Source organism: Styela clava, chromosome 10, assembly GCF_964204865.1.
Source record: "Styela clava chromosome 10, kaStyClav1.hap1.2, whole genome shotgun sequence".
In the NCBI taxonomy this organism is placed as follows: Eukaryota; Metazoa; Chordata; class Ascidiacea; order Stolidobranchia; family Styelidae; genus Styela; species Styela clava.
In genome coordinates this window covers 12,980,414-13,007,188 of record NC_135259.1, presented here as the reverse complement: position 1 = coordinate 13,007,188, position 26,775 = coordinate 12,980,414, and the positions used below count along the sequence as shown (strand labels likewise).

The window sequence follows — 26,775 nt, the reverse complement described above, 5'->3', positions numbered from 1 at the left end:
GAGTACCCCATTTATAACCTCCCCATTTTTACATGATCACTCGCTGAAAGCTATAGTTAGCCGCTAGCTAGCACCAGTCGCATGTTCAGTCCTGAATCATAGTTTAAAAGTACAAACTTACCAACAAACGCGCGATTAGTAGTACTGACTAACTACGCCAAGCGCTAAACCTAAATGGCTGGAACGAATTCCTCCCTTAGCAACGAACTCACCAATGGCGTTTGCAGAATCAAGGCCCATAAGATCAAGTCAATTCGGAAATAAGTGTCCATACATGTTAGTCGTTGGTGTCCATCTAACCCCGTGTGTCTATCTTCCCCCACCCTATCATATATATTTTACCGGTTGTATATCAAGTTGAAAATGTATTCAATAATTTTTTTTTTATTGTTGGCAAAAACATTCTCGTGGTGGACGGTCATCTGTTGGGTCGTCCGAATTTATCATTAGGAAAAGTAGGCTGAAGCATGGGGGCCTCAAGCCGTACGGTCCTCGACATTCAATTTTAAAATATTAGGTAGTTTTTAGATTTTGAAGGATTGTTCCAAATTAAAACCAGTTTTAAATCATATAAACTGATATTTGTTCAATTTTTTATTGAGTTCAATAATACTTGTCCCGAATATTTACTGTTTGAAAGATCAAAAATTTATTCACGATCGAATGAATGAATTCGACTCTCTTAGCCTTAAAAACAAAATATAACTTAGATTAATTGAACACTTGCATCCTAAAAATGCATTTATTTTGTGAAAAATATCGATATATATATATACTAATTTCACCAAGCAATAACGATGTAAAAATTGTTATTTTCACGACTTGGGATCTATTTTATCGTATACACGTTATGTCGAAAAATACATAATCATTTTGGGCCACGCTACCAACCTCTTGCAATTAGAAACGCGTATTATGCCGTCGGATTTTTTGGTGTCATGTTTATTGCTGCCTTGAATTCTTTGAAGTGCTTTTAAATTTATCTTACTTATCCAATCTGCTTGGGCGATTAGCAGGCGCTTCGAAAATATGTGTAGCAAGATGACGCACAACCTGAACCCAAACCTGCTACACATAGGCCTACTATGTTCAGGTTATTCGCCATCTTGGTACACACACTTCGGAGCACCGATTAGTATAATACTTACCTGTGAGTAAAGTTTTGTATTCCACAAGAAATTCAAGCATCGTATGTGTACAAAGTTAGGGTTCAGGTTGTGCGACATCTCGGTTCACCTCCGGAGTGCCAAACGTTTTGCTCAAATATATGGGCACGAGCGAAGCCAAAGGAAAATTTTTATCAAGAATGTCCCGAAAAAAAATCATGAACAAAGTTGGAACTGTGGTACAGCCATGGCAACTGGCCACTGCCTCTGTCAATACCAAATGATCCTATTCACAACTGTATTATTAAATCAAATCTGTCGATCTCCGTAAAAAAACTTAAGACTTTAGCTAAGCACGAGATCCGCAAACATGCGTCGCAAAACCGCTATAATTAATTAATAATTTCATTAACGTCACCACACAAAACGTCGAAGCGAAAAATGCGATCCCATAAAAAACAAGAGAGCTATGCTCAAATATATGGACACGTAGCGCCACTTAATGGCAATAATTTTGATGACGTCATAGCAACTAAAAGTAATAGCCTTCTAAAGAAAATTTATCTTTAACCACTGAAAATTTCAAAGCAATTGGTCCAGTAATCAAAGAGAAAAGCGATTTCTTCAAAACGAGTCAAAGAACAACATAACAAAACGATCGTTATGTCCACTAAACGTGTCCAAATATGATCTAAAATTTGCCTTTTTCACACACCATCGCATCACAGTGGATTGTGAACGTTCATAACGTCCATAGTTAGGTAAACTTTCCTTGGCAAGTAATAGAGTCAGTCATTAGATAAGAAAAATACATGTAATAAGAAAATAACATTGCTCAAATGTATGAAACTGAGGTAACATGAATGAAAGCAGGGACCTCCTGAAGTATGGGCACGAAGATGGCGCACAACCTGAACTCAGGTTGTGTACCAGGTTAGGCTTCAGGTTGTGCGACATACTTCAGGAGTACCGAAAGCAGTAGTTTATGTGACCTACACAGAAATCTGGGGGCTCCCGAAGTATGCGAACCAAGATGGCGGACATCGGAACGTAACATGGGTAACAGGTTAGGGCCAGGCGATAATTTTTTTCCAATTGTCCCTATTTTAGTCCCATTATCAGTTCGAAGACTAGCCAAGAGCCTCCCGTAGTATTTATACCTAAAATTATGGCCTAACCCTAACCTAGTACAGATATTACATTCCGATGTTCGCCATCTTGGTTCGCATACTTCGGGAGCCTCGAAATCTGATTATAGAAATTACGAATCAATTTGAAATTTTGAATTGGAAGTGCAAAAATATAAGTAATAATTGGATTCCAGAGACTTACGATCAACTGGTCCAAAAATTTGCGATTTTTTTTCATGGAACAACAAGAAGAACAACATATTCAAAAACAATGTACACTCCACACTCAGTGGTCAATATAATTTTCAGGGATTATTCAGTGATTTTAACAAAAACTTCACACCTAACGCAATCGTGATCAATGTCATAAGTTTGCCATTTTTTCAACAACATAATAACAACATATTTGGAAAACAATGTACACTCAGTGTTAACTATGATTTTCTGGGATCATTCTGTAATTTTAACCAAAACTTTACGCCTAACGAAATCGTGATCACATTTTTTTTAACTACAATAACAATAACAACAAATTTGCAAAACAATGTACACTAAGTGGTAAATATAATTTTCAGGGAATATTTACATATTTTAACAAATATTCACATCTAACGCAACGTGATCATTGTCATAAGTTTGCCATTTTTTCAATAACAACCATAGTAATAGGAAGAACATATTTGCAAAACAATGTATACCTAGTGTTAAATATAATTTTCAAAAATCATTCGGAAATTTTAACAAAAACTTTACAACGAGCGCAATCGCGATCACTGTTATCTGTAATGAAAAATCCTTTCACAGAACTTACTGAAAGAGAAAGATCACCATTGTCCACATTTTCATCAACATAGAAAAATTCCGTCCTTTCATGATGAGAATTTTGATGGACTTTTCGAACTTTTCCATCAAAAATTTCAGGACTGTCATGAGTTTTAGGACTGTGATCGCAATGACGAGACTCCAAATTTTCGCAACTAACGGAAATTGGAGGGCATATATAATCTGTGTATTCGACAGCTTTCCGTTTTCGTGCACTCCATCTTCTTGGAGTCATAAATTTTTTCCAATTTTTATCTGAAGACTTTTCTGTGCTTTTTGTGGTCTTTCCACCATTAATTAATTCAGTTAAAGTTTTTAATTTGGGTTCGCCTTTATTTGTCAGTTTAGCGATTTGCAATATTCGTTTTTCAGGCAATCGAACTCTTTCAGGGAAATATTTTTTTCGTTTTACAGACTTTGCTTTCGATTCAGATGCAAGTGTACATGCAGCATCCGATTCGCGAATGCCTTTTTTCTGAGATGAAATAGGAATTTCTTCTGCTGGCAATGCTTTGCATGAATCAACACATTGCTCGGATGAATTTGAAGTCCCCTCCAGTTTCTTCGAATTACTGTTAATTTTATTGCCTGATTTATTAAAAGATGACGGCTTTTCTGATGCAAATTCACAAGCATCGCTGCCAAGACCTATATTCTCAGTTTGCTGCAGCGTTGATTCGCTACCAGTGGAAATTTTGTTTATGTGGTCTGCTATATTATCCTGTTGCTTCGTATTCTTATTTGTGCAAGATTTTGATGTATCGGAAGTACAATCCTTGCTCATGTCTACCTTTTTCATGTTTACTTGTTTTGTAGTGTTGCCAGTTGAAAAAGTAGCACTAACTACACTGCCTGCTGGATTACCACTATTTATTTCTCCACAGGCAAGATGAGCATCTTTGTTAACTTGCATACCATCATATTTCACTTCATCGTGTGTTGCCTTGTTTTTTGCACTAGATTTGGCCAATTTTCTTGCATTATGTCCATATTTTCCCCTTCCGTATTCCTTGGTGTGTGTTGTTGCAAGATCGACGAATAAACGTTCTGTACGCTCTACTCTCTTCATGGCAGCATGTAAAATTTGATCACCAGGGTTTGCTTGTAAATTAGCCTGGGTATCATCTGTATTATCACTCACAGTTTTATCTACGCTCGATTCAGAAGTATTTTGACAAAATGCAGTTTCGACTAGGTTGTGTAAGTACCCACTAGACATTCCATTCTCAGCATCTATGTCATCTATTTTATTGGTTCCCTCACTATTGAATTTAATAGAATCTACATTTTTGTCACTTTCACTACTTGAAACTCCATCTAGAAGCGCATCAATATAACTATTTTGTTGATTGAGCCACTCTAATGCATTTGAGTTGTCGATATTGATTTTCATATCATTATCTACTGGTGACGAATTTTCCTCTGAATCTGAGACAACTTCTTGTTTGATTCTGGGGTTTTCGGTCTTTTCTGGAATTGCAGTAAACGTTATTTCTAGCATATTTAAAAGTTCATCAACTCGCTTATTTTGACTTTCGAACCACTCTGTCAAGATCCGTTTTGTGACTGATCTTTCACTTTTTCCTGCAGCATCATTACTTGTGTTGGTACTCTGAAACACTGGATCTGTAATTTCATCGTCGCTGCTTGGAGTAGTCTCATTTGTTTCAGGACTCTCTTCCTGTTTGCGAGGATCCAAAGAATTGTTTTCTTGTAAAATCGTTTCACAATTCTCAGGTATGTCCGTAGAAACTTCTTTCTCCACACGATTGCCAGGTATTGTAGGCAAAAACATATCTTCACCTAGTTTAACAGTAATTGTTTCACTAGAGCGTGAAAAACTGCTCGTTTTTCGAAATATATCAGATAACACAACTGAACAATCTTTTATGACACAATTTGAATCAATAGCAGGATTTTTCTGGCCTCTGTGATTACAATTTGCAATTGAGTCATTTTCGAGCTCCTCCAATAAACGATCAACTACAGCATTTTGTTCACTTATCCATTTTTGATTGATTTGAAACTGAAGATCATCTTTAGAAACTCCTCCTGCATTGGGGTCATACGGCTCAGCGATATCGTCATGATCACTTTGGATTTCATGACCAATGCAACCGTCTACGAATAGCGAACACTCACCATTATCATAACCCATTTTATCATGTGACATTGTCCCATCGGGGTTTTGTTTTTCAGACTTTTCGTTATCACAATCAACTGGGTCAATTGTAGGATTTGAATTTTCTTCACCGTTGTCTTCCTCGTTAGCCAAAGATGGCGTAATAGGGTCATTCACAGTGTAATATTGTTTTATTGTAAAATCACTATTTTCTTGTTTCATTGGCACGGAAGCAGGACATTTCTTTTTCGCATTGCTTGATAATTTGGATAATAAACTGTCTCCAACATCTTTCGAATTGCAATCCGTTTTTTTAGATACCTAAGAATTTTATACAAATAACTTGATCAGTGAAATATAATGGAAATGAAATATGAAATTGAAAATAACCTAACAAAAAACTTCTCGAATAATCATCTTTTCGTGCTATGGAGAAAAGTCACAATCATGAGGAAGCAAATTTCGAGTTTTTTAATCAGTAACAGATTTCACAAACACACAACGAACACATATTGAGTGACTTCATTTTCAATCCAATAATGACAATTTCTTCAGGTATGACAATTCCTGAATGAGTTCTTAGCAAACAGGTTTGACAATGCTAGTTTTGAGTGTTTGTATCATTTGCAAAAATTGTTTATGTGGTAAATCAGTTTTGTTACACTTGACTACTTGAAATAAAATACTTACTGTAACCATTAGCCCAATTTGTTATATCAATCCAAATTTAAAACATACCATTAGCCAAATAGACCAAAACCTTAGTGAGTGCCTCAATTGTTTATAGAAAATTTTGTGAAAAATTTCCGCTTTTGTGTCAAATAAATATCGAAAATAAATACCTTATTTAGATCATCTCTCAAAAAACGGGCACATTTAATTGTGGTATCGTGTATATTGATTGAGCCAGTATCATTTTTAAGCTCTTCTATTGGATGTTCTTCACTGTATTCATCAACATTGATTGAATCATCATCAATTTCAAGCTCTTCTAGTGGATGTTCTTCACAGTTATCATCCACATTGATTGAATCATTATCATTTTTCTGCTCTTCAAAGGGATGTTCTTCACTCATATTAGTTATAATACCTCCACCTTTTTCGTATTTATCAATTTTCACTTTCGAGTCATTATCTGTTGAATCTACAACCACAAAATCATTCATATTAAGACAACCATTCAATCTTTCTTGAGTTTGGTATTTTTCTACAACTCCAATAAAATTTGGTTTAAGACCAAGAGAAACTCTCGTTTCCCCAATATTTTGTGTTTTCTTCGTTCCGTTGGATTTCGAGAACTTCGGAACAGAAATCAAATTTTCTTTTAATGGAGAGGATGGAGAAGTTACAGAAAATTGTGTGTGTACAAGTTTGACTTCACATATTTTAGTTGAGTTCATAGAAATAGTTTGAATAGTCTCTTTCTGATTAGATAAAAAACACCTTAGAGCCTGGATTCCACTCTTTTTAGAATAAGAATGCTCCTTGAGTTGTTGATTCGCTATATCACATTCATTTTTATTCAATAGTTGGCATTGAGTTGAAGGACTAGAAAAGGTATTACTATCACACAAGTTCGTTTTCGAAGCTTTAGAGATTTTCAAGCATGAGGCATCGATAGAATCAAAAGTTTCAGTTTTATTCTCCTCCAATAATTTGCCATTCTTATCAGCATTAGGAATTTCAGAATTAGAGCTCTCACATACCATCGGGTGTTGTAGCATAGTTGATTCATTTTTAGGATTTTTAGGTATAGTTGGTTTGCCATTATTGTAGGTACAAGGGGTGTTGGGATTTTCTTTAGTCTGATTAGAGCCAACGATTCTGTATTCACACATGGGCATCCCACATTGCTTAGTAATATCTGACATTGATTGTTCACCACTTGAATTCAGCCATGATTTCAGATTTCTAGCAGAATTGACTTCTGATTTTGCTGTATCAGTCAACAATTTCGGGCCTTCTTTATTATTTTTTGCTACAGCCGTATCAAAACATGTATTTGAGATACTTTGAGTTGTGTGCATCTGCGAATTCAATTTAAAATGACTTTGGTGATCTATTTCTTGGTCTTTCTCCTCATTTTTCTTCTTTGTACAAGAGCTGACATGTTTCTCTGAAATACCTCCCTCGCTTAGAGTAGTTGGGGACTTATTAGGAAGAGCATATTTTTCAGAATGGAGTGTTGTCTTACCACGAGTATATGTTTTCTTAGATGACTGGCATTTATTATTAACTTTATTACTTGCAATCTGCCTCACACATTTATGATTTTTCCCATGCAATTCTTTACCAAATTTTTTATTCTTTGCTGTCCCTGAGGTCCACTTTTTAATTTTCTCATTAACAATTTCTAACATAGCATCATGACGATGATGTTTCTTTCCAAATTTCAACAAAGATCTTGTCACATCACGCTCATATGAATGTTTTATTTTTTGAAGATAATCAACTGACTTAGTAAAATTGACACCCAATACAATGTCCCCATCTTCATTTTGCTGCGTTTTGAAAGGAGTTTGATAGTTACGATCATTATGCAGTTGTTTCATTTTGTTCCGTATCAAATTTTTAACAACTTTATTGGGTGTAGAAATATTTTCAGGAGAATGTGGTCGTTGTTGCCTTTCAACAGTGGAATTAAAATACTGCTTGTGACCTTCATTGTGCTTAGAAGGTCTCAATTGCTCAATCTTACACTTTGGGGTTTGTAACCTATCACAAAGAGTCTTATAGTTACTAGAGTTCTTGTCATAATCTAATAGTTTATCGGAAGTTGTGGAATCAGATGTTGGCAATTGATCGAGCATAGCATCTTTTAATTCTTTGCGACAACTTTTATTTTGTAAAAAGTGAATCTTTTTCTTTATTTCTGGATGTAACAGGTCAGCTTCAAGACTTGGCAACTCATTTTCAAATACAACAACATTAACATATTCTGTTGTGATGTCTTCTCCATGAAGAACCGAACACGAGTCAAGATATTGCGATCGAACATCTCTCATTTGATATGATAGGCTCTTTTGAGATGAGTCATCTGAAAAAAAGCAGTTATGATTAACTTTAAATTAAACATATCGGTGGGAAAAAAGACCTTAAACAATGAAACACAATTTAAGTTGACAAGCCATCAGAACTACTAGTTCAAATAGACAGCTGTTACAAGTTATGAATCGAGTGAGTCTAAGTCATGGCAGATATCACGAACAACAGTGAAAGGAACAAAAACGATATTACCACTACAAATTCTATGTTTTGTTTAAGCAATATTATGCAGCATTTTCTTCAATATCAACAAAGCCCAGCCTGATGCGACAAGTCAGTAAATTTTCAGCTTTTTTATTATGACAATAATTTACAGTAAAATAATTTTGTTATTGAATAAGTTAAAATGATAACTTAAAACTAAACAACTTTTCCGACCAGTATAAATGATCGGATTATACAACAAGTGGCTTGATAAAGTACTAAAAAAGGACCACTTTCTTTTCATCAAATACTTGTTCGAACAGTAAAATATTATTCATAAAAGTAGCAAAACAGGTATAACCAAAAGCTAATACAGTGATACATAATTCAATAGGGATTGGTATTCGAGCAAATTTCTGTGGGTCCTATGGGATTCGTTGTATGTTTGCGATGATATCATAAAAAATTGCGCACCTTTTGGCAGTTCCGCGACTGTGACAGATTATATACCAGTACTACTTCCCTTTAGCGTTCGTATCCATGTATTTAAAGCACCAAATTTCCGTTTGAGTATAATTTTTTGATCGACTACTGAATAGTTAGTCTAGACTCGTTAAGACTACTGAGATATCACTGTATCTTACTAATTCAATAATATTCCGAAATATTTTGAATATGAAATTTTGAATCAATTGCTCAAAAACGAACAGAAAGAAGTCGATGTACATTCGATTCGAAGTATGAATTTCTTAAAGTCAAAAATTCAGAATATGGAATATATCTAATTAAATTCTATTACAGATTCGAATCGTTTCGAACACCCCAGAAACAATACAACATGAAATAGATGATTGAAGTTCTTTTTTATAAATCATAATGGATTTTTCTTGACAACTAAATATATTCCTATTCGATTCGACCATAAAAATTACACCACTTATAATAAGTGTAAGTGTGTGTACTTGGCATCTCCAAGATGATATTTTCAGCAACACAACTTTTTCTAGAACCATTGATTTGAAAATGTCTCGTGAAAGACCTAATGTTATATCTATTCTCAATTTTTTGAATGATTGTTTGAATAAAATAACACTTGCTAGTGTTAAACATTTTTAACATGTGTCTGAATATCATCAGGTGTATAGAGAGCAATAAGTTAGTCCAAGAGCATCAGTTCGAAGTCTAGTCAAACCTGAAGAATCAGTGAATACAATATTATTGTGTCTCTTAATATAGATTAAAGAGAAATGTTTTATCAACTTATCAAAGCCACATGCATAAGACACAAAGGAATGAACAAGTTTAGGAAGGATTATATATTAGCACTAACTATTTTAAAATAGTCTACCAAAATTCAATGGTTATCGAAAAACTTGAAAATAATCTGACAGGTTGTGTGACTAATAATGTGCCAATAAAATACAAAATGTATAGTCGGCATAATATGAGTCGAAGTCATAAATATATTCATTTCGATGAACTTGGTGTACATCAAACAATATTAGTATGAAAGTTGCAATGCAATCAGTTTCCCTATAACTTCTAAAGAAGGGGTGTGCGATCTTCAGTACGGTTCCATTACATTTGAACCCACGTACAGTTGAACCCATGACAATTGCACCTGTATGCTATTGCACCTATGGAATTTTTTTTGCTTTTCGGATAGTTGAACCCATACTAACCCTAACCCATGGGTTTTAGCACCCGCATATAGATTGAACCCGTGGATATGCGCATGGGTTCAAATGTACGTGGGTTCAAATGTACGGTCACCTTCAGGACAGGAGGGCCAGATATAAGTAAGTGGGTAAAGCTACAGGCCGCAAACATGGCGCCCCACACCGCCGACCTGCGGTACAAACAATGTGTTGCTAGCGTAAATTTAGTGAATAAACGATGATACACTGAGGAAAAATAACAAATTTTAAATTTCATGTGTGTGCGGTCTCCCACAGCTGTCAACTTTTGCCTCCCCCTCAGACCACTGTCCTCCCACTCTCTGCGGTCTTCGTTTGGCCAAGCATAGTCGGCCAATGCCAAAGATAAACAAACATACCATTCACAGATTTCATTCTGTATTTTTCTGTTGTTTCTATTTTTCATGTGTACCTTTTCTATTTATTATGCCGAAATCTAATTCCAACATGTATTTGTTACAGGTTTTAACCATTATTATAATTTATACAAATATTAGGTATGTCTGAGTTTTATGGGGGCTTAGAACAGATTCAGTTATTTACAGGTAAAATTCATACCTACCTAAGGAATTTTATACTCGCGAAGGGGTTTTCGGATAAAATTAATTTCGTATGTAGAGTTTCTACTGTTGCAACTTGCAAGCACAAAAAATTGTTTCTTTTTGTTATTGATCTCACGGCATTGTTAGGGGTCCTTGCGGATATGTGGAGTTAAAACGCGAAAAATGGAAACTCATATTCAAAATTATTGTCCCACAGACTTCATGCGAATTCAGTGAGAAAATCACAGACTTTAAGCGAATTCAGTGAGAAAAACATTATAATGAGATTGTGCAAGTCATTTTAGACTGATGTTTTTCTGTCAACTCAAGTTGCATGAAATTACCGGTAACGTAATCACTAAATCATAATACAGTAGTCGATCAACTCGACACAAGAACAATTTCGGTAATCAATCAAAAAATTCTAGTCAGAAAATGCTGCAATACTCAAACGAAAATTTTTGAAGCTTGAACAACTGAGCCGAGCTTGTGGCCAAATGAGACAGAGTCGCTAACCCTAATCAGACCCAATTTCGTTGACCGTAATTGAACATACACCAACCATAATGCGCTGATCGTGCTGATGCGCTGATCATACTCTGACTAACTGACCATATTTCACTAGCCCTAATTGGACCGTATTTCGCTGACTATAATCAAACATGCATTGTTAGTACTTCGGTGGTTGTAATTTGAACTGACACTATTTCGTATGCAGTGATACCTCGGTACTCGGTAGTCAAACATAATTCGTTCGAGATTGGGTATTCAACTACCAATGTGTTTGGATATTAATAAAACATGTACTGAAACAACAATAATGAACAAAATTATTTGAAATGCATGATATATTTCTAGGGAGTCCTATGCCTAGTTTGTTTGCGGTCGACTCATTTTTTTCACATAAGCCTTCACGAGCATATTTTTTGTTACCTTCATCCCTGGATAGATATATTTTATATTGTATTTGACATCAAATTGTCAGTCAATCACGGTTACTGTAATTAGACTTAGAACTACCAGCAGTTATTAGTTTTCATTCTTTTTAAAAACTTAGTGCCCTGAAATGGCACTACTACAGTACAACCTCTACTTATGAAATCATATCATTCCAGAAACCGCTACGCAGGTAGAAAATTTCGGTGATAGGATCGTATTTTACCTATAATTGCTTTAATCCATGGGTGGGCAACACGTCGATTGCAATCGGCCGGTCGATCGCCACGTCTCGGGCAGTCAATTGCAACTGCTGTTGAGCGAATTTAATAACATACCCTAAAATTGCCTTGAACCTGCTATATGTTACCGCAAGAATACAGTATTGTACATGCGCAAAATAGGATATATATATACACATACAGTTTTTGAGTCAGGGCAAGTCCGAGAGAACATATTATTACGTAACAATGCAATTTTTGCAGCTGATCAAGTGTAAAATGAAGTGCCGAATATTGTGTGTCTTGACTGACAAACAATCCTACAATAACTTATGCAGTATACGAAAATTATTGTCTCACTCCAAGAGTAGTGTGACAAATTTTATTCGCAATGGTAGCAGTCGCATCAGAATGCCCTATTTTTCCTAGTGAGAAAAACATTATAATGAGATTGTGTACTTTTCAACAGGATTTGCTAGATAGTTTTGCTAATATGACAGTGGCATTCAGGTATTTGTATATGCTTTGTGACGCAAAGACATTGCTCCCACATAGCAGATTAGCTAAATGGAAACTCGTTTCGCGGGTACCCCATTCAAAATAGGCACTTTTCTACCGGCCGCACAATTTTTCTTTGCTGCCAGCAGTTCGCACACCCTTGTTCCAAAGTATTCATGAATGCCTTTCCTATGTTAACATGGTGCACTTTTACGAAAATTTGCATGCCAGTTTCCTCGTATGCAAAGACAGTGCTGCATGGTGATAATTATTAATCTCAATCAAATTCAGGAGTAGGCATTAGAAGGTTTCTTACATCACATATGTTACAATTTGAGAAGTAACAATTAATTCGGGAATTTACACAAAAAATTCGTCAGTGTAAACTACATTAAGTCCAGAGAAATTCAAAAGTGGAAGGGTCAATAAAGTCATTTTAGACTGATGTTTTTCTGCCAACTCGAGTTGCATAAAATTACCGGTAACGTAATCAGTGAACCATAATACAGTAGTCGAACAACTCGACACAAGAACAATTTCGGTAGTCGACCAGAAAATTCTTGTCAGAAAAGGCTGCGATACTCAAACGAAAATTTGAAGCTCGAACAACTGAGCCGAGCTTGTGGCCAAATGAGACAGAGTCGCTAATCCTAATCAGACCCAATTTCTTGACCGTAATTGGACATACACCAACCATAATATGATCGTAACTGGACTTACTGTCTCTATTTCGCGTACCCTAATTAGACACACATTCATAGTACTTTGCTGGTGGTAATTCGAACTCACTCACCTTATTTCGTTGAACATCGTGTATTTTGTTGGCCCTAATTAGGCATTTGTTGGCCCTAATTAGGCATGACACCCTCAACCACTTAAGACCATATTTCGCTAGCCCCAATTGGACATGCGTTGACTGCAGTTCGTTGATCATACTCTTGACTAGCTGACCATATTTCACAAGCCCTAATTGGTACTGTACTGAAACAACAATAATAAACAAAATTATTTGAAATGCATGATTTATTATCGGATTTTCTGGCTAATGGGAGGGTTTTCTGGACCCAATTGTTTACTCAATTTTCTGCGGAGTCCTATGCCTATTTTTTTTTTTTTTTTTCTGGGGTCGACTCATTTTTTTCACAAAATCCTCCACGAGCATAATTTTTGTTAACTTCATCTCTGGATAGATATATTTTATATTGTATTCGACATCAAATAGTCTGTCAATCAGTCTGGCTACTGTAATTAGACTTCGACCTGCCAGCTGTTATTAGTCCTCATTCTTTCTAAAAACTTAGTGCCTTGAAATGGCACTACTACAGTACAACCTCAACTTATGAAATCATATCGTTCCAAAAACCGCTACGCAGGTAGAAAATTTCGGTAATAGGATCATATTTTACCTAAAAATGCTTTAATCCACGGGGGGTGGCAACACGTCGATTGCAATCGACCGGTCGATCGCCACATCTCCGGCAGTCAATTGTAACTAATGTGAAACGAATTTAATAACATACCCTAAAATTGCCTTGAACCTGCTATGTGTTACCGCAAGAATACAGTACTGTACATGCGCAAAATAGGATATATATACACACATACAGTTTTTTGAGTCTGGGCATAACCGATAGAACATATTATTATGTAACAATGCAAGTTTTGCAGCTGACCAAGTGTAAAATGAAGTGCCGAATATTGTGTGTCTTGACTGACAAACAATCCTACAATAATTTCTCACTCGGAGAGTAATGTGACAAATAGGGATGGGCAATGTAGAATAATTTACTATTCTAGAATATTCTAGAATAGTTAAATCGAATCCAGAATACCGAATCCTATTCTATTTTCATACTTATTCAAATAGTGGGAATTTCATCATTGCTGGATTTAGATGTTAAAAAATTGCAAATGTATTACTTACTATAAATGTATTATCTATTTGGAAATGTCCTGAACATTGGATTTCACTTGATACTAAACAGGCAGTTCCCAGGACAATAAAATTTAGGAATATTACAATATTTTTGTCTTCAATTGTTCCAAATGTATGTAATCCCTAAATACTGATATGCTAAATTAAGACACGCTTTACACACTTTAATAGTAAGCGGACAAATATAAAATAGCCATGAAACGGCGTTAAATCATTATTAATGTAAGTCTGCCGAGTATACCAAAACATACCCGCTGAGAATTAATTAGATGCTGAACCAGCGTGTGGCCACTGCAACCTATGCGCCGCGAGTTCGTACTTAGTTATTAAGTAATAACATCTAAAGACAAACTCATTTTCTATGATTATCGTTACATATCATTATCTACCCAGACTTGGCCCTACTCAAATTCAATACGTTCGATTATCGTTACATATCATTATCTACCCAGACTTGGCCCTACTCAAATTCAATACGTCACTATCTTCGCCAGATGCGGCAACTTTTTTCAAAATTCATCGGCGACTAAAATACTACAGACTTTCGATCAAACGTGCGTCTATCTTGAACGATTGAAATGTTATCATTTATCATTATCTACCCAGACTTAGCCCTACTCAAATTCATCACGTCACTATCTTCGCCAGATGCGGCAACTTTCTTCAAAATTTATTGGCGACTAAAATACTACAGACACTCGATCAAACGTGCGTCTATCTTAAACGATAGAAAAGGACCGAAAAATATGTATTCTTTTGAGAGTGAAATTTAAATGTTTCGGAAAATGGTATAATAAAATTATTCGTAAATAATATTTGATCTAAATTAATCGCGAGTAATGTTATAACATTTAACGCCTGGCTTTTGGTTTACGTGCATCATTTTTTGGGAAAACTCGTAGGTCGCGAAAAATCATTTAATTTAAAATGAGGCAAGGCACGTCTGTAAAGAATTAAAGATTGTTGCATTCAGATTATCGGAATATCACCAGTAAGTCGGCACAAATAACGCTAGCTAGATAGCAAAGAAGGAAAACGCAAAAATGATGCAATAACGAGTCCTCGCCGTGAGGTTATATTGCCGACTTCTTGTCCTGAATATGCCGATTGAAATTACGGTGTTTGAAGTTTACCGATTTACGGGTTCTTTGCGAGCAGACGCAAGTTTAATTAAACGAGAGAGATTTCCACGCGAGAAAAACGCTCGTCTATAATTGACAAATTAGAAACCCGAAATACAAAAATTGACGCATGGCGCCGGAAACCGAATCCTGTTATCGGATCCCGTTGGATTCGAATACTTTGGGATTCGAATCCTCCGGATTCGGTATTCTATATTGCCCATCCCTAGTGACAAATTTTATTCGCATTGGTAGCGGTGGCATCAGAAAGCCCTATTTTTTCTCGTTTCAAGCGATCAAAGAATCGAAAAATTGTTAAGTAGATACTGAAGTTTGAGTAGTCATGTGAGGATATTAGTATTTTGCTGTTTAGTTTGATAATGCATGGATACTTGGTAAGGTTTACTGAGGAATTTGGAACACGACTAAAAGTTAGGGGGGTTCATATCTGAATTGTATGATTTGAATGAATCTTATTTGAATGACGAAACATTTACTCCGGGTACAATTACATAATCAAATTAACAGCCTAAATGGAACATGAAAAATACAAATTTTGTGTCAATTTCAATAAAACTTCAAACACAATGCCGGGGTTATTGGCACTAGTGGAATTTTTTGTATGCATGTCTGTGTTCATCTGCATATTCAGTAATTATTGTTTTTGTGTATGACCTCATTACCGATCAGTCGATTGCAAGCTATTTTGAAGATTTCAGTCGATCGCGGTCGGATACAGGTTGGACACCCCTGCCTTAATCTGTTCTAAGTCCCCACAAAACTCGGACATAACATTTGTATGAATTATATAAATAAGGGTTAACAGAGAAATAATATATAAAAATTACGAAGTAACCCGCATTATGCCAATATATTTCACGAAAAGTATCCAATTTTAGTTTATGACGATAAAACTTTGTTGAAAGCTCATGAGTATTGAAGTTTTCCAGTGATAGCCTAGGTTATGGACTAATATACCGTATTTCTCCGCATATAATACACATAATGTATTTTAGGACATCCATATCGAGAAGTTTTCAATCTCCTTGCATAATACGTACATGGAATTTTTGTTCCCCTTGCGTTGTGGGTGTTTTTTCACGCAAGCGTTAAGACATTCTGTCTGCTATAAGTTAGCTATATCTCCTAATTAATATGTTGTTTCATGTATTTACGGTGAAACCGTCTACCAATCATGATGTGAAGTTATTTGACATTGAAGCATCATGCTGGTATTTGGTTATATCCTCTTCAAAGCTGATGAGAGCTGAGGTCAGAGCGTGTTCTCAGACGCCAAGGGAGACTGTCCGCCGACCACTAATTTGAGTGAGAGAACCGGGGGGGGGGGGGGCCCAGACAAGACAGATGTACAGTTGTACTTATCACTTTTAATCCACCGTTTTTTCGGACACTTGAGTTAATGAATTGTTCAAGACTCTTGCTAATTTTACTACCGCTAAATTTTGTTGAATTGGGCATGTTACTACCGAAACAAGCATGATCTGATTCTAACGACTTTGCTAAATGAAATTGAAACACTTACCGTAAGATTAATATATGTGAGAATTATTAGCCAGTTAAGCATAAAATAAGGATTGATATCTTTTCAATATTCTCTATGTCAATGCATTATACGCACCCCCTTTTGAACTTTGGCCTTGAAAGTGCGTATTATACACGGAGAAATGCGGTAATCAACAAAACGATTGGGAATTTTCTGCCTTGGGACGAATTTTGTTCTCGTTTATGTTCGCTACTGCAGTAAGGCAAGCTTTGCAGATGAAGATAAAGTTTTTCAAAGTTACATGAATCCTAATTACTGCATACGGTAAATGTCCCCTTTTGCCACTATGTATGACGAGGCATTGACGACCACTGTCCCTACATATGGAACAAAAAAAGAACAAAATAGAGTGGCAGAAGCGAATTCCAAAAATATAACCACTATGAAAAAGTGATCTATGACTAGGGGTGCATCATGCTGACTCAAAAACTGTGACCGCACGAATGTCAGACTTGGAATGTACATATCCGAATACTGAGCTACCGGTACTTTAGTAACACTGAAAAACATTTCGAATATCGTTTGAACTAAATTAACAGCTTGGGCTAAACAGCTTTCTGAAATAATGTGCATCATCCTGCAAAGGATTCATTGTTCGAAAGTTACATGAAAACAAAATTGTGAAAATGTGAAAAAATCTCCTCTCTTTTCAAATTTTTGGGAAATCGAAAAAGTTGGTAATGAAGACATGCAATTTTTGAAACCTGATTTTGTTAGCATCGCCAATTGTATTCTTCGGCGTCAGCTGTTTATTAAGGGAATAAACATTGGTATTATGTCGTTTACCGGTAATAATGGACTATGATATAGTTTCCAAAGGGTATCAATATACCACATCTAAAATAGAGTTTTGTTTTATTTTTCGCAGGTTCATATATCATAAATCATGGTGTTTTTCTTATCGGCAACTACTTCTCCACTATGCGCAGTCCACGCATACGCGACAAATAACTGCGTTTAATGAAATGCAAAACTACAGCATGGTCAAGAGGGAAAATGTGGGCATTTAATTGATAACTGATGTAGGTTGACAGACTTGGGCCAAGACCATATTACCAGTACATTGAATTATTTTGTAGAGTTTCGTAAAACGCCTCCGAATTACTTTTTTTAATAAGAATTTTATTAAATGTGAAAAAAAAATACATATCAATTAGTAATCTCTCTTTATGCATCACATTCATGGACTATTGGACTACTTCTTTTATTCTGGTAACGACCTCCTAGGCAGGAGGAAGATTGTCGCAAATCAGTGACTAACAGGCCAGACTGGGTTTCATTGTCATTTTCTCAAGATGCAATCACAGATCCCGGCGTGCAAATCCAAAAATGCCACCTGTAAGCCTAGATTCTTAGCGCTGTAGTGAAACAGAATGGTTGAATAAAACTTAAGTATAAAATTGTTAGACGAAGCATCCCAATCGGTTCTTCATGCAAAACAATGACAGCAATGAGTATTTTTGCTCCGGTCAAAGGTCAACTAATCAGGTCAAACAAAACGCAATAAACAGTTTTATATAAGTTTGCGGAAAAAGTCTCACATTTCAAAACAGGCCGATTTAGTTGATAATGGGCTTTTTGGGTAGCACCAGTGGACTTACAGTACGGCACACTAGAACATTAAAACATGTATGCCCGTTATTGAAACGAGGGGCTTCGTGTGGACAGGAAGCTCAATGCATGCACGCATCAGCGTGGCTCTCGAATTATGCTATTTTGAATTTTGTTTTTCAGCGATCTGTACTGGCCTATGCGAATACAGACACGATGTATTTCTGAACGTATGCTTATCAAAATAATGGTGCGTAGTACGTAAGTCGGTCAATATAAGCCTACGATAATTACTTTTGGAGAAAATCGAAGGATTACAAGATTATGCGTTTCGATTTATAGGAGTCAATTTTTTTTAAATTTTTTTGAATACATGACATCGTTCAAATTGATGTATAACGAAGTCAAAACAAAGTTTGAAATTGAAACTTTTTTTCAAAAGTTAAATTATTATCGATAGTGAACGAAACTTTTTATGTCCGTTAGTCTGTCCATCCGTATAATAATAACAACTGAACATAATATCATTATCATCTTCGTTTTTTTCCATAATTGAAACTTCCAGATCGTTCAATATTATCTAACTTGTCGGTTTTTATTTAACTCTAGACACCACTAGGGCTGGGCAAAATATTCGAATAACGAATAGCGAATCTAATATTAAATTATTTAATATATTACTATTCAAATATCAGGTACCACGTGATCTGCGCCGCTTCACTTGGACACGAGAATTCACCTACAACGAGCGCTAACAGACAAAAGCGACAAATTTGAAAAATCGTCTTTGCATTGTGGTGTTATTTGTTTTCTTTGCGTTTCAATCTGAATTCTAACCTGTTACACATACTATGATCAGGTTGTGCGCCATCTTGGTACACACACTTCGGGAGCACCCTGAAATTTGTAATTGCCAAGTTTGACTGTAACAGGTGGTCTGGCCGGATGCCGCAAAACGAGAGTTTCTAGGAGAACTGATGTTCTAAAAATTGCTATGTGTGATACAAAATGTTTTTAGAAAACGAAACTGAATATGTCAGGATTCGATAGAAACAAGGGCTTCAAATGGAAATTTCGAACTGAATGGATGAGCATCGACTTCCTTGTTTACTCCATGACATTGGCCAATCAGCAAGATGTAAAAAGTGACTTAGTTCCGCATCCGCTCAGACACTTTTCTCGTTCAGACAGATTTTCAGGCATCGTCGTAAACATTACTTCGTTTTCGCGTTTTTGAAATCTATTCGTTAGTTTCTAGTTGTGTTTCGGATGGTGACCGTACATTTGAACCCATGCGTATATCCACGGGTTCAATCTATATGCGTGTGCTAAAACCCATGGGTTAGGGTTAGTATGGGTTCAACTATCCGTGAAACAAAAAAAATTCCATAGGTGCAATAAATAGCATACAGGTGCAATTGTCATGGGTTCAAATGTACGTGGGTTCAAATGTAATGGACCGTTTCGGATATTTAAATATATCAAATAATTCAATGATCACTTTGTCTTCTTAGGAATTTCAGTTTAATTGCAGTAATCAAAAATTAGTGTAGAAATAACTGTTATAGACTAGGCTATCATTGCTAATGGTACATTTAAAAAGAGATTGTTGAATGCTATGAATCAGTATGATGGTTTGAAACAAAAATACTCCATTTTACAGGGGTCAACTGGCAAAACCACTCTTAAAATAAGCATCGAAAATTTTCCATTGGTAAAGTATAGGAAGAATTTCACGGGGACAAAGGTCGGGGAAAGGTCCAAAAATCGCGTTATTCGGTCACAATCATGGTGCTTTTACTTGATGGCATCCGGAGACGAAGCCATAAAATTTTATGCGCTAATTCGGCTCGTCGAATTCGACAGTCGCGCCTATTAGTCGTTGTTTTTAACTTATTCCAAAAGGGAGGGGGTTCGACCCGCAGAAACATATTGGCACGCAGAAATGCCCTCATTGCCGAATTATTCAGTCACTATTTTAAATCAACATTCAGGATTGACGCGATCGCAGCATTGCGAGGTTTATCTGTAAAGTAACATAGACACCATAGAAAAGCATAGCAAAGTTAATTACGGTATTGTCTTAATAATAAATATCAGCATCCCGGTATCGATAATATTATTACCATTCACTTAATTTGTGATGGTAAATTTACAAGTAAGTAATAAGTAATATGAGAACCAACGCAAAAGGTTAAAAATTAGAATAATAATAATTTGAGTTTTAAAATCAATTCTTAATGGTTTTAACAGCTGTTGCCGACGTGAAAACCAGAAATATAAACTTTAATGTCCGCCGACCCGAAATGATTGATACTTGCAAAAAACAGAAAGAGTGGTAATATAGATTATATATCCCCGCAAAAACGGTCACGTTGACAAAAACAATCAGCAATTATGACGAAATTAACCAGTAAAAAAAGCTTTGTAGCCGATTTTTCAATGTCTTCATTAATTTCCAAAGGAAGTATCGACCGACGTTCTGGACCTCCCGTCGTGTATAAAAAGTATTCGTTATTCGACTATTCGGTATTCGGTAAAAATTGTCGAATTATTCGATTTGAGAAAAATATTCGATTTTGCCAACCCCTAGACACCACCAATCCATAGTAAAATGAATGCCTCTTAGGTGGCATTGGATTAAAATATTCTCTAAATTATTTTGCCAATTTGATTCTCGTTTTTCATCGATCTATGCAATTACAGATACAATGTATTTCTGAACCATTTTTATTTAGTTTAATAATATCGATAGTCCTGACGATTCCTTTTAGAATAATGGTGCGTAACAAAAAGGAGGGTAATTACAATAATTAGTTTGAAAGAGAATCAGAAATTATGCGTTTCGATTTATAGGAGTCGGGTCGATATTTTTATAAATTTTTGTGAATCCATGACATCGTTCAAATTGTTGTATAACGAAGTTAAAATGAATCATGAAATTGAAGTATTTTCTTTTTCCTTAGGTAGATCGGATTATTTTTTCCAGACGAATCCAATGGTGGTGGTTTTAGATTGCGCTTCTTTTTAGTTACCAATATTGCGGGCCAACAATGTCCAGACGTCCCCGAAAGGAGGGGTGTCTGTTCATCTGCAAAATGGGATTGATTCTCTGAAACGAAACAACGTCACTCGATCTATAAAGTGTGTCTTACTGACTTGGGCATGCACTTGCCACAGAAAACAGTCTGGCTAACGAGAAAGCGGAACCGCCGCAAGATGCGAAATATTTGATAAAGCCATCACACAAAAAAAGCGAATCCCATGAAGCCCAAGGTAATCTGCTTAAACGTACAGTACCCAATACAAAATATTTTTGAATTTCATCTCCATTATGTTTGATCTCTATTATGTACATTATTAAAAACTATTATTCAATGTTTGTTGGGGACATGTCTTGTTAGTAGTTTGGATTGTGTAAGAACAAATCAAAATAATTACCACTGTTTAACATGGCAAAAAAGTTTCCGGCATTCGAACACCAATCCTGAACGAATTATGTTTGACTGCTGGCACACTCAGGTATCACTGTATATACACATGATGTGCATGCAGCATGTAACCATTGGGCGAACCACGGCCTCACGTCCAATTACCATTCCAGGTCGGGTATGGGATTACCGTAGGTATTTATTTATTTTCGGAAGCATGGACTTAATGGTGGGGGAAGCTACAACCGGCCAGTGGTTACGTGAACCACCCTACAGCGAGTAGTGCAGCAATCACATAACTTTCTCCGCATGGGATTCGAACCTGTGAACCCACGCAGGGTAAACAGGGGTGTGGTGGCGAGCATATTCCTTACGCTTACCACAATGAGCCACACCGCCGCGCTAATAGGAGTCTCTCTTACTTCTGTACCGGTACCGTGAAAGTGCCTAACTTCAGACAGTCCCTAACTTCGGACAAAAATTTCAAACGGCCATATCTTGACTAAAAGGCGTCTTAAATTGCCAATTTTAATTATTATATTATAGGTAGCGCTGTTATATTAAAATTACATAATTATGTATTTGGTTAAAAAACAGAAATTTTGCCGAAAAATGACTGCCCGGTATTCAATGGCACAGAGCATCGTTCCTACTTAAACTATCATCGTCAAAATGCCATCGTTCGGTAGAGGGCAATAACAATGTATATAATTTATTTGAGTGATCGCAAGATGTCGTACAAGATTTGAATAAAACCTAAAGTTCTGAATTATAAATTCCGTAAAAATATTGAGATTTCACGCTACGTCAAATGTTACGTCAACGTCACGTAGATCATTTTCGAGGTCAAAAATCGAATATACGAAAACATTCATATGGCACTGTATACTGACCTAACAATTATTTTATGCCTTGAAATGGCAGTTATTGAATACAGCCTGGGTGAATTTTATTCACTCAAAGTGAAAAATTAATTTAATTTCCAACAAAAATTCTGGGACCTATCGTAACATCAACAAAGCTATCTGTCGAGAATATTAATATTTCAAAGACTTACAATACAAGCCCGTTAAAATATTTCATTGTAGATTGAAACGGTTTGCATCAGATAACTTTACGTATGTATTTCCTGATTGGAATGACTAATGTGTTATTATAATCTGATATAATAAAAATACCGAAAGAAGGATGTAACAATAAATGGTCGAGTTATTGATGAAAATATGGTAGTTTTGTCCGAAGTTAGGCACTTCTACGGTACGGCAGTACGGTGCTTGTTCCAGATGCATGACTAAGAGATTACCATAAACCAAGCAACTAAACATACTGATATAAAATACCACACCAAAATCTGCCTGATGCTGTCAGCAATACCATTACTACCGGTAATCCTCAACCACAAAAATACTGGCAGATTCGCAGGGGTCTCGTGTAGTTTCGTACCTAACGTACTTCTAGTGGGCGTAGCATAACAATTTTTTGATATGTTAATCCTAACCCCCATCTGACTATGCTATCCAAAAATTACGTCACTACGACATCACAATCACGTCATAGATCTTGCCAAATATACGTACAATCGCACGAAATGGCATTGGCGCCTACGATAAAGAACTGATTGACGTTATCAATCTCTCTCCTATTGGAATCGTTGCGAAGAGCAAAATAACTGTTAAGAGTTCGAGTGCTCGTTTGCACGTCTTCAGTACAGCAAACTATCCAAATTCCAAGAATTTCCCTCCATTTGGCACAATGAAACAAACACTCTATGTGTCTCACAAACGAGGGGCGTCTGGGACCACGTCAGATGCTTCATATCGCGCCATGCTTGTCTCAATAATAATCCAAATTAATCGCAGCTGTCACATGACCCAAATGCCGTTTTTTGCTAAAAACTCTCTAATGCTACTGTAAAAAAAATTTTCCTTCGGTAAATCGGATTATTTTTTCCCTAGGAAATCAATGATGACGTTACTAGATTGCGCTTTTTTGTAGTATTTTGCGCAACTTCATTTTACTATATTATTACCGGTATTGAGGGACAGCAATGTCCAGACTAGGGATTGTAAGATTCAGAATTCCGAATCGATTCGAATCAACATCAATTGGAATCGATTCGAAGCAAATTAAGGAAAAGGGGCTTGATTCTATTTAAAAAAAAATTAATAGACAACACAAGGCAATTGCACGACACAGCGGCGCTGACTTTTCCAAAGCCGTGGCACTCCCAGAGTCGTTATATTTCATGTTTGTAGCAGCTTTCGAGGGACCAATGGTTTCGCTCAATTTTGTTCGACTACTTAAAATGTTACAAAGTTTCACAAATATTTTAAACGTTTCTTCAAATTATCTACATAACATTATTATAATAAAACATCATTGCTTTATATCTTATTAAAAAACATGTTTACGATGCTTCCCTCGTTATCATTACTTCTCAGCTGGACGTGTCAGCTGGAAAAGACTAGTGAATGCTACGCGTTATATGTTTCGGTATCTGTATCGCGTAATATCAACATCAGCAAAGCTCATCTATAGGAAAAGCACATACACGTCTCACATTTTAATTTGAATTTATAAGATATTGCTCGATGTCACATCGTGTTTTTGTTTTTTTTATTGTGTTCTGACTGTTTTTGGGGGACGGGCACGTTCTTGTACGTATTTAACTTTATTATTAAGTTATGCCCGTCCTCCAGGTCCTCTGTATTTTGTTTGTCCCTTTGTTGTTGTTTTGTGCTTTGTTTGTATCAGAGTGACCAAATAAAATTGATTGATTGATTGATTCTTTCAAAATCATGGCGCCTACGTACTTAGGTACTAACTAGCGTTTAACATTTGGATGAATTTTGAAAGTCAATTTCAGAAGAAACAATCGCTGTACACCCGGTAATATTTGCAAACATAATTGTATGTGAATAAAATTAGTAACTGAGTATACCTTTATGTAACAAAAAATAAATTTATTTGGTAGTTGTTACATCCATTCAGTGTGTTTTTCTAGTAACTTTCTCAATTCTTTAAGATCATTTTTGTTATGATATCAAAATATATACTCTATTTCTTCCAAATTTGAAGAGAGTTAACAATAATATGATGATATACTAAATAGAATCAGATTCGGAAATATTCGAATCGGAACATTGTGATTCGAAATTCGATTCGAAAAAACAATATTCGAAACCTACATCCCTAGTCCAGATAACTGCCAAAGCAGGAGTGTCTGATCATCTGTAAAATGAATTTCTCTGAAGCGAGACAAGGTCACCCGATTTGTATAGTGTGCCGTACCGTACTGGTCTTGGATGGCAGTTCATATAGTTTGAAGGGCTATATTACGTCACTGTGACCTCGTAATGATGTAGTTTTTGGATGGTGTAGTCAGGTGGGGGTTGGGATTGATACGTGAAAAAATTGTCATGCTACGCCGACTAGAAGTGCGGTATGTTAGGTACGAAACTACATAAGACCCGATTCGCAGTAGATTGTCGTAATGCTGCAATATGCTACTCCAATACCTAGACCAAATTTAATGAAAATGTATTATCTTCTTAACGTTAATTATACTTACCAAACATGAATTCTGAGGATATATCATCTTGATTAAGTAATCCAATAAAATATCCTTCATCCATATTCTAATTCACATGTGCAAACGGAGAACATTCGTAGTCACAGAGCAGGTTACAAAACACGAAACGATGAAGCTGCCCCACCAGTTGCGCGCTGAAACGCGCACATACCACGCAAAGAAACAGAACACGTGAGTATTAAAAAGGCGCCAATGAACTGTAAAAGAAGACGCTTAAACATTTTTACAAAATCACGATTTTGCACAAAGAGTACCGGGACTGTTTTTCTCCATTCTAAAAAAACAAACTATGTGAAACTCAAAACAAGTTTTATTTTTCTAACCAGTGAAAAAAATCACTCAGACACAAATTACGAGAAAATAATAATTGCACAGTTTTACTGGGAAAGGGGAGAAGCGGGGAATCGAGCAGCGACACTCGAGAAATGTTTGGAATTTTAAAACTACTGATGGTGAGTATTGTAAGAATTATTCAACTAACAACAAGATATAGACAATTAGTATAAATAGTATTGAAAAGTCACAAGACGGATGGTCGGGGAATTCCCCAATTCAGCTGAATTACTTGAAGCCGAGTTTTGTAACCGAAATTAGGTGACCTAGCCGTTTGCGATGTCAAGAGGTTGGATTAGAAATATTTCATTTTCATTTTAGAATCCTAATGTTCTGATTCGAATCTGATTTTTTTTAGTCAGTTAGTATATCATAATATTATTGTTAACTTTTTTAGAACTATAGTATGAAGTATGATAAATTAATGTAACAATAATGAGCTTAAACTTAAAGAATGAAGTTACTAGAAAACACATTTCATGGGAACATAGTACGTGTACCAGGTAAGGGTTCAGGTTGTGCGCCATCTTGCACATACTTCAGGGAGCGCCATTTTTTGTTACATAGAGTTACTTACATTACATACAATGATGTTTTCATGTTTTAATAATATCTTCGAAGTAGTCGAACAAAATTGAGTGAAACCCTTGATTTCTCTACAGCTGCTACCCATATGAAATATAACAACTCTGACTTGGAAAAGCTGTGATCAGTAAAATTTATTTTTTCACCAAACAGAAAAAAAACTTCATGCAAATAAATATAAAAAAGGAATTTAAATACGGCATTTCAGGGCAAAAGGAATAAAACCAAAACTGGTTAACGAGCAGCGACACCCGTGAATTAGTCTAACAGAAATATAAACGGAAGAGAGAAAGAAGTCGCTGTATATTGAGACATTGCTGCTGCGCCGTGCAATTACCAAGTGTTCTGTATATATTTCTTTTTATAGAGTCGAGCCCTTTTTTCTGAAATTGCTCGAAT

The 26,775-nt window shown here is 35.9% G+C and overlaps 1 protein-coding gene across 1 annotated transcript; it reads right to left on the bottom strand.

Moving 5' to 3' along the window:
* Positions 1–345: 345 nt before the first annotated feature.
* On the bottom strand, positions 346–25,635 carry LOC120337627 (uncharacterized). The gene is made up of 3 exons (XM_039405486.2): positions 25,438–25,635; positions 6,023–8,217; positions 346–5,501 (listed from the first exon to the last, which is right to left on the bottom strand). Exons 1-3 carry the CDS (start codon positions 25,499–25,501, stop codon positions 2,961–2,963), a joined length of 4,800 nt encoding a protein of 1,599 aa, XP_039261420.2. The 5' UTR covers positions 25,502–25,635; the 3' UTR covers positions 346–2,960.
* Positions 25,636–26,775: the final 1,140 nt, after the last annotated feature.

What these genes read in the sequence shown, in the direction of transcription:
- LOC120337627 (XM_039405486.2), bottom strand. Translation starts at nt 25,501, where the DNA reads ATGGATGAAGGATATTTTATTGGATTACTTAATCAAGATGATATATCC. An exon ending in ATCCTCAGAATTCATGTTTG is followed by an intron (nt 8,218 to 25,437) that starts GTAAGTATAATT and finishes GCTTTTTTTCAG; the next exon opens with ATGACTCATCTCAAAAGAGC. An exon ending in TGAGAGATGATCTAAATAAG is followed by an intron (nt 5,502 to 6,022) that starts GTATTTATTTTC and finishes TAAAATTCTTAG; the next exon opens with GTATCTAAAAAAACGGATTG.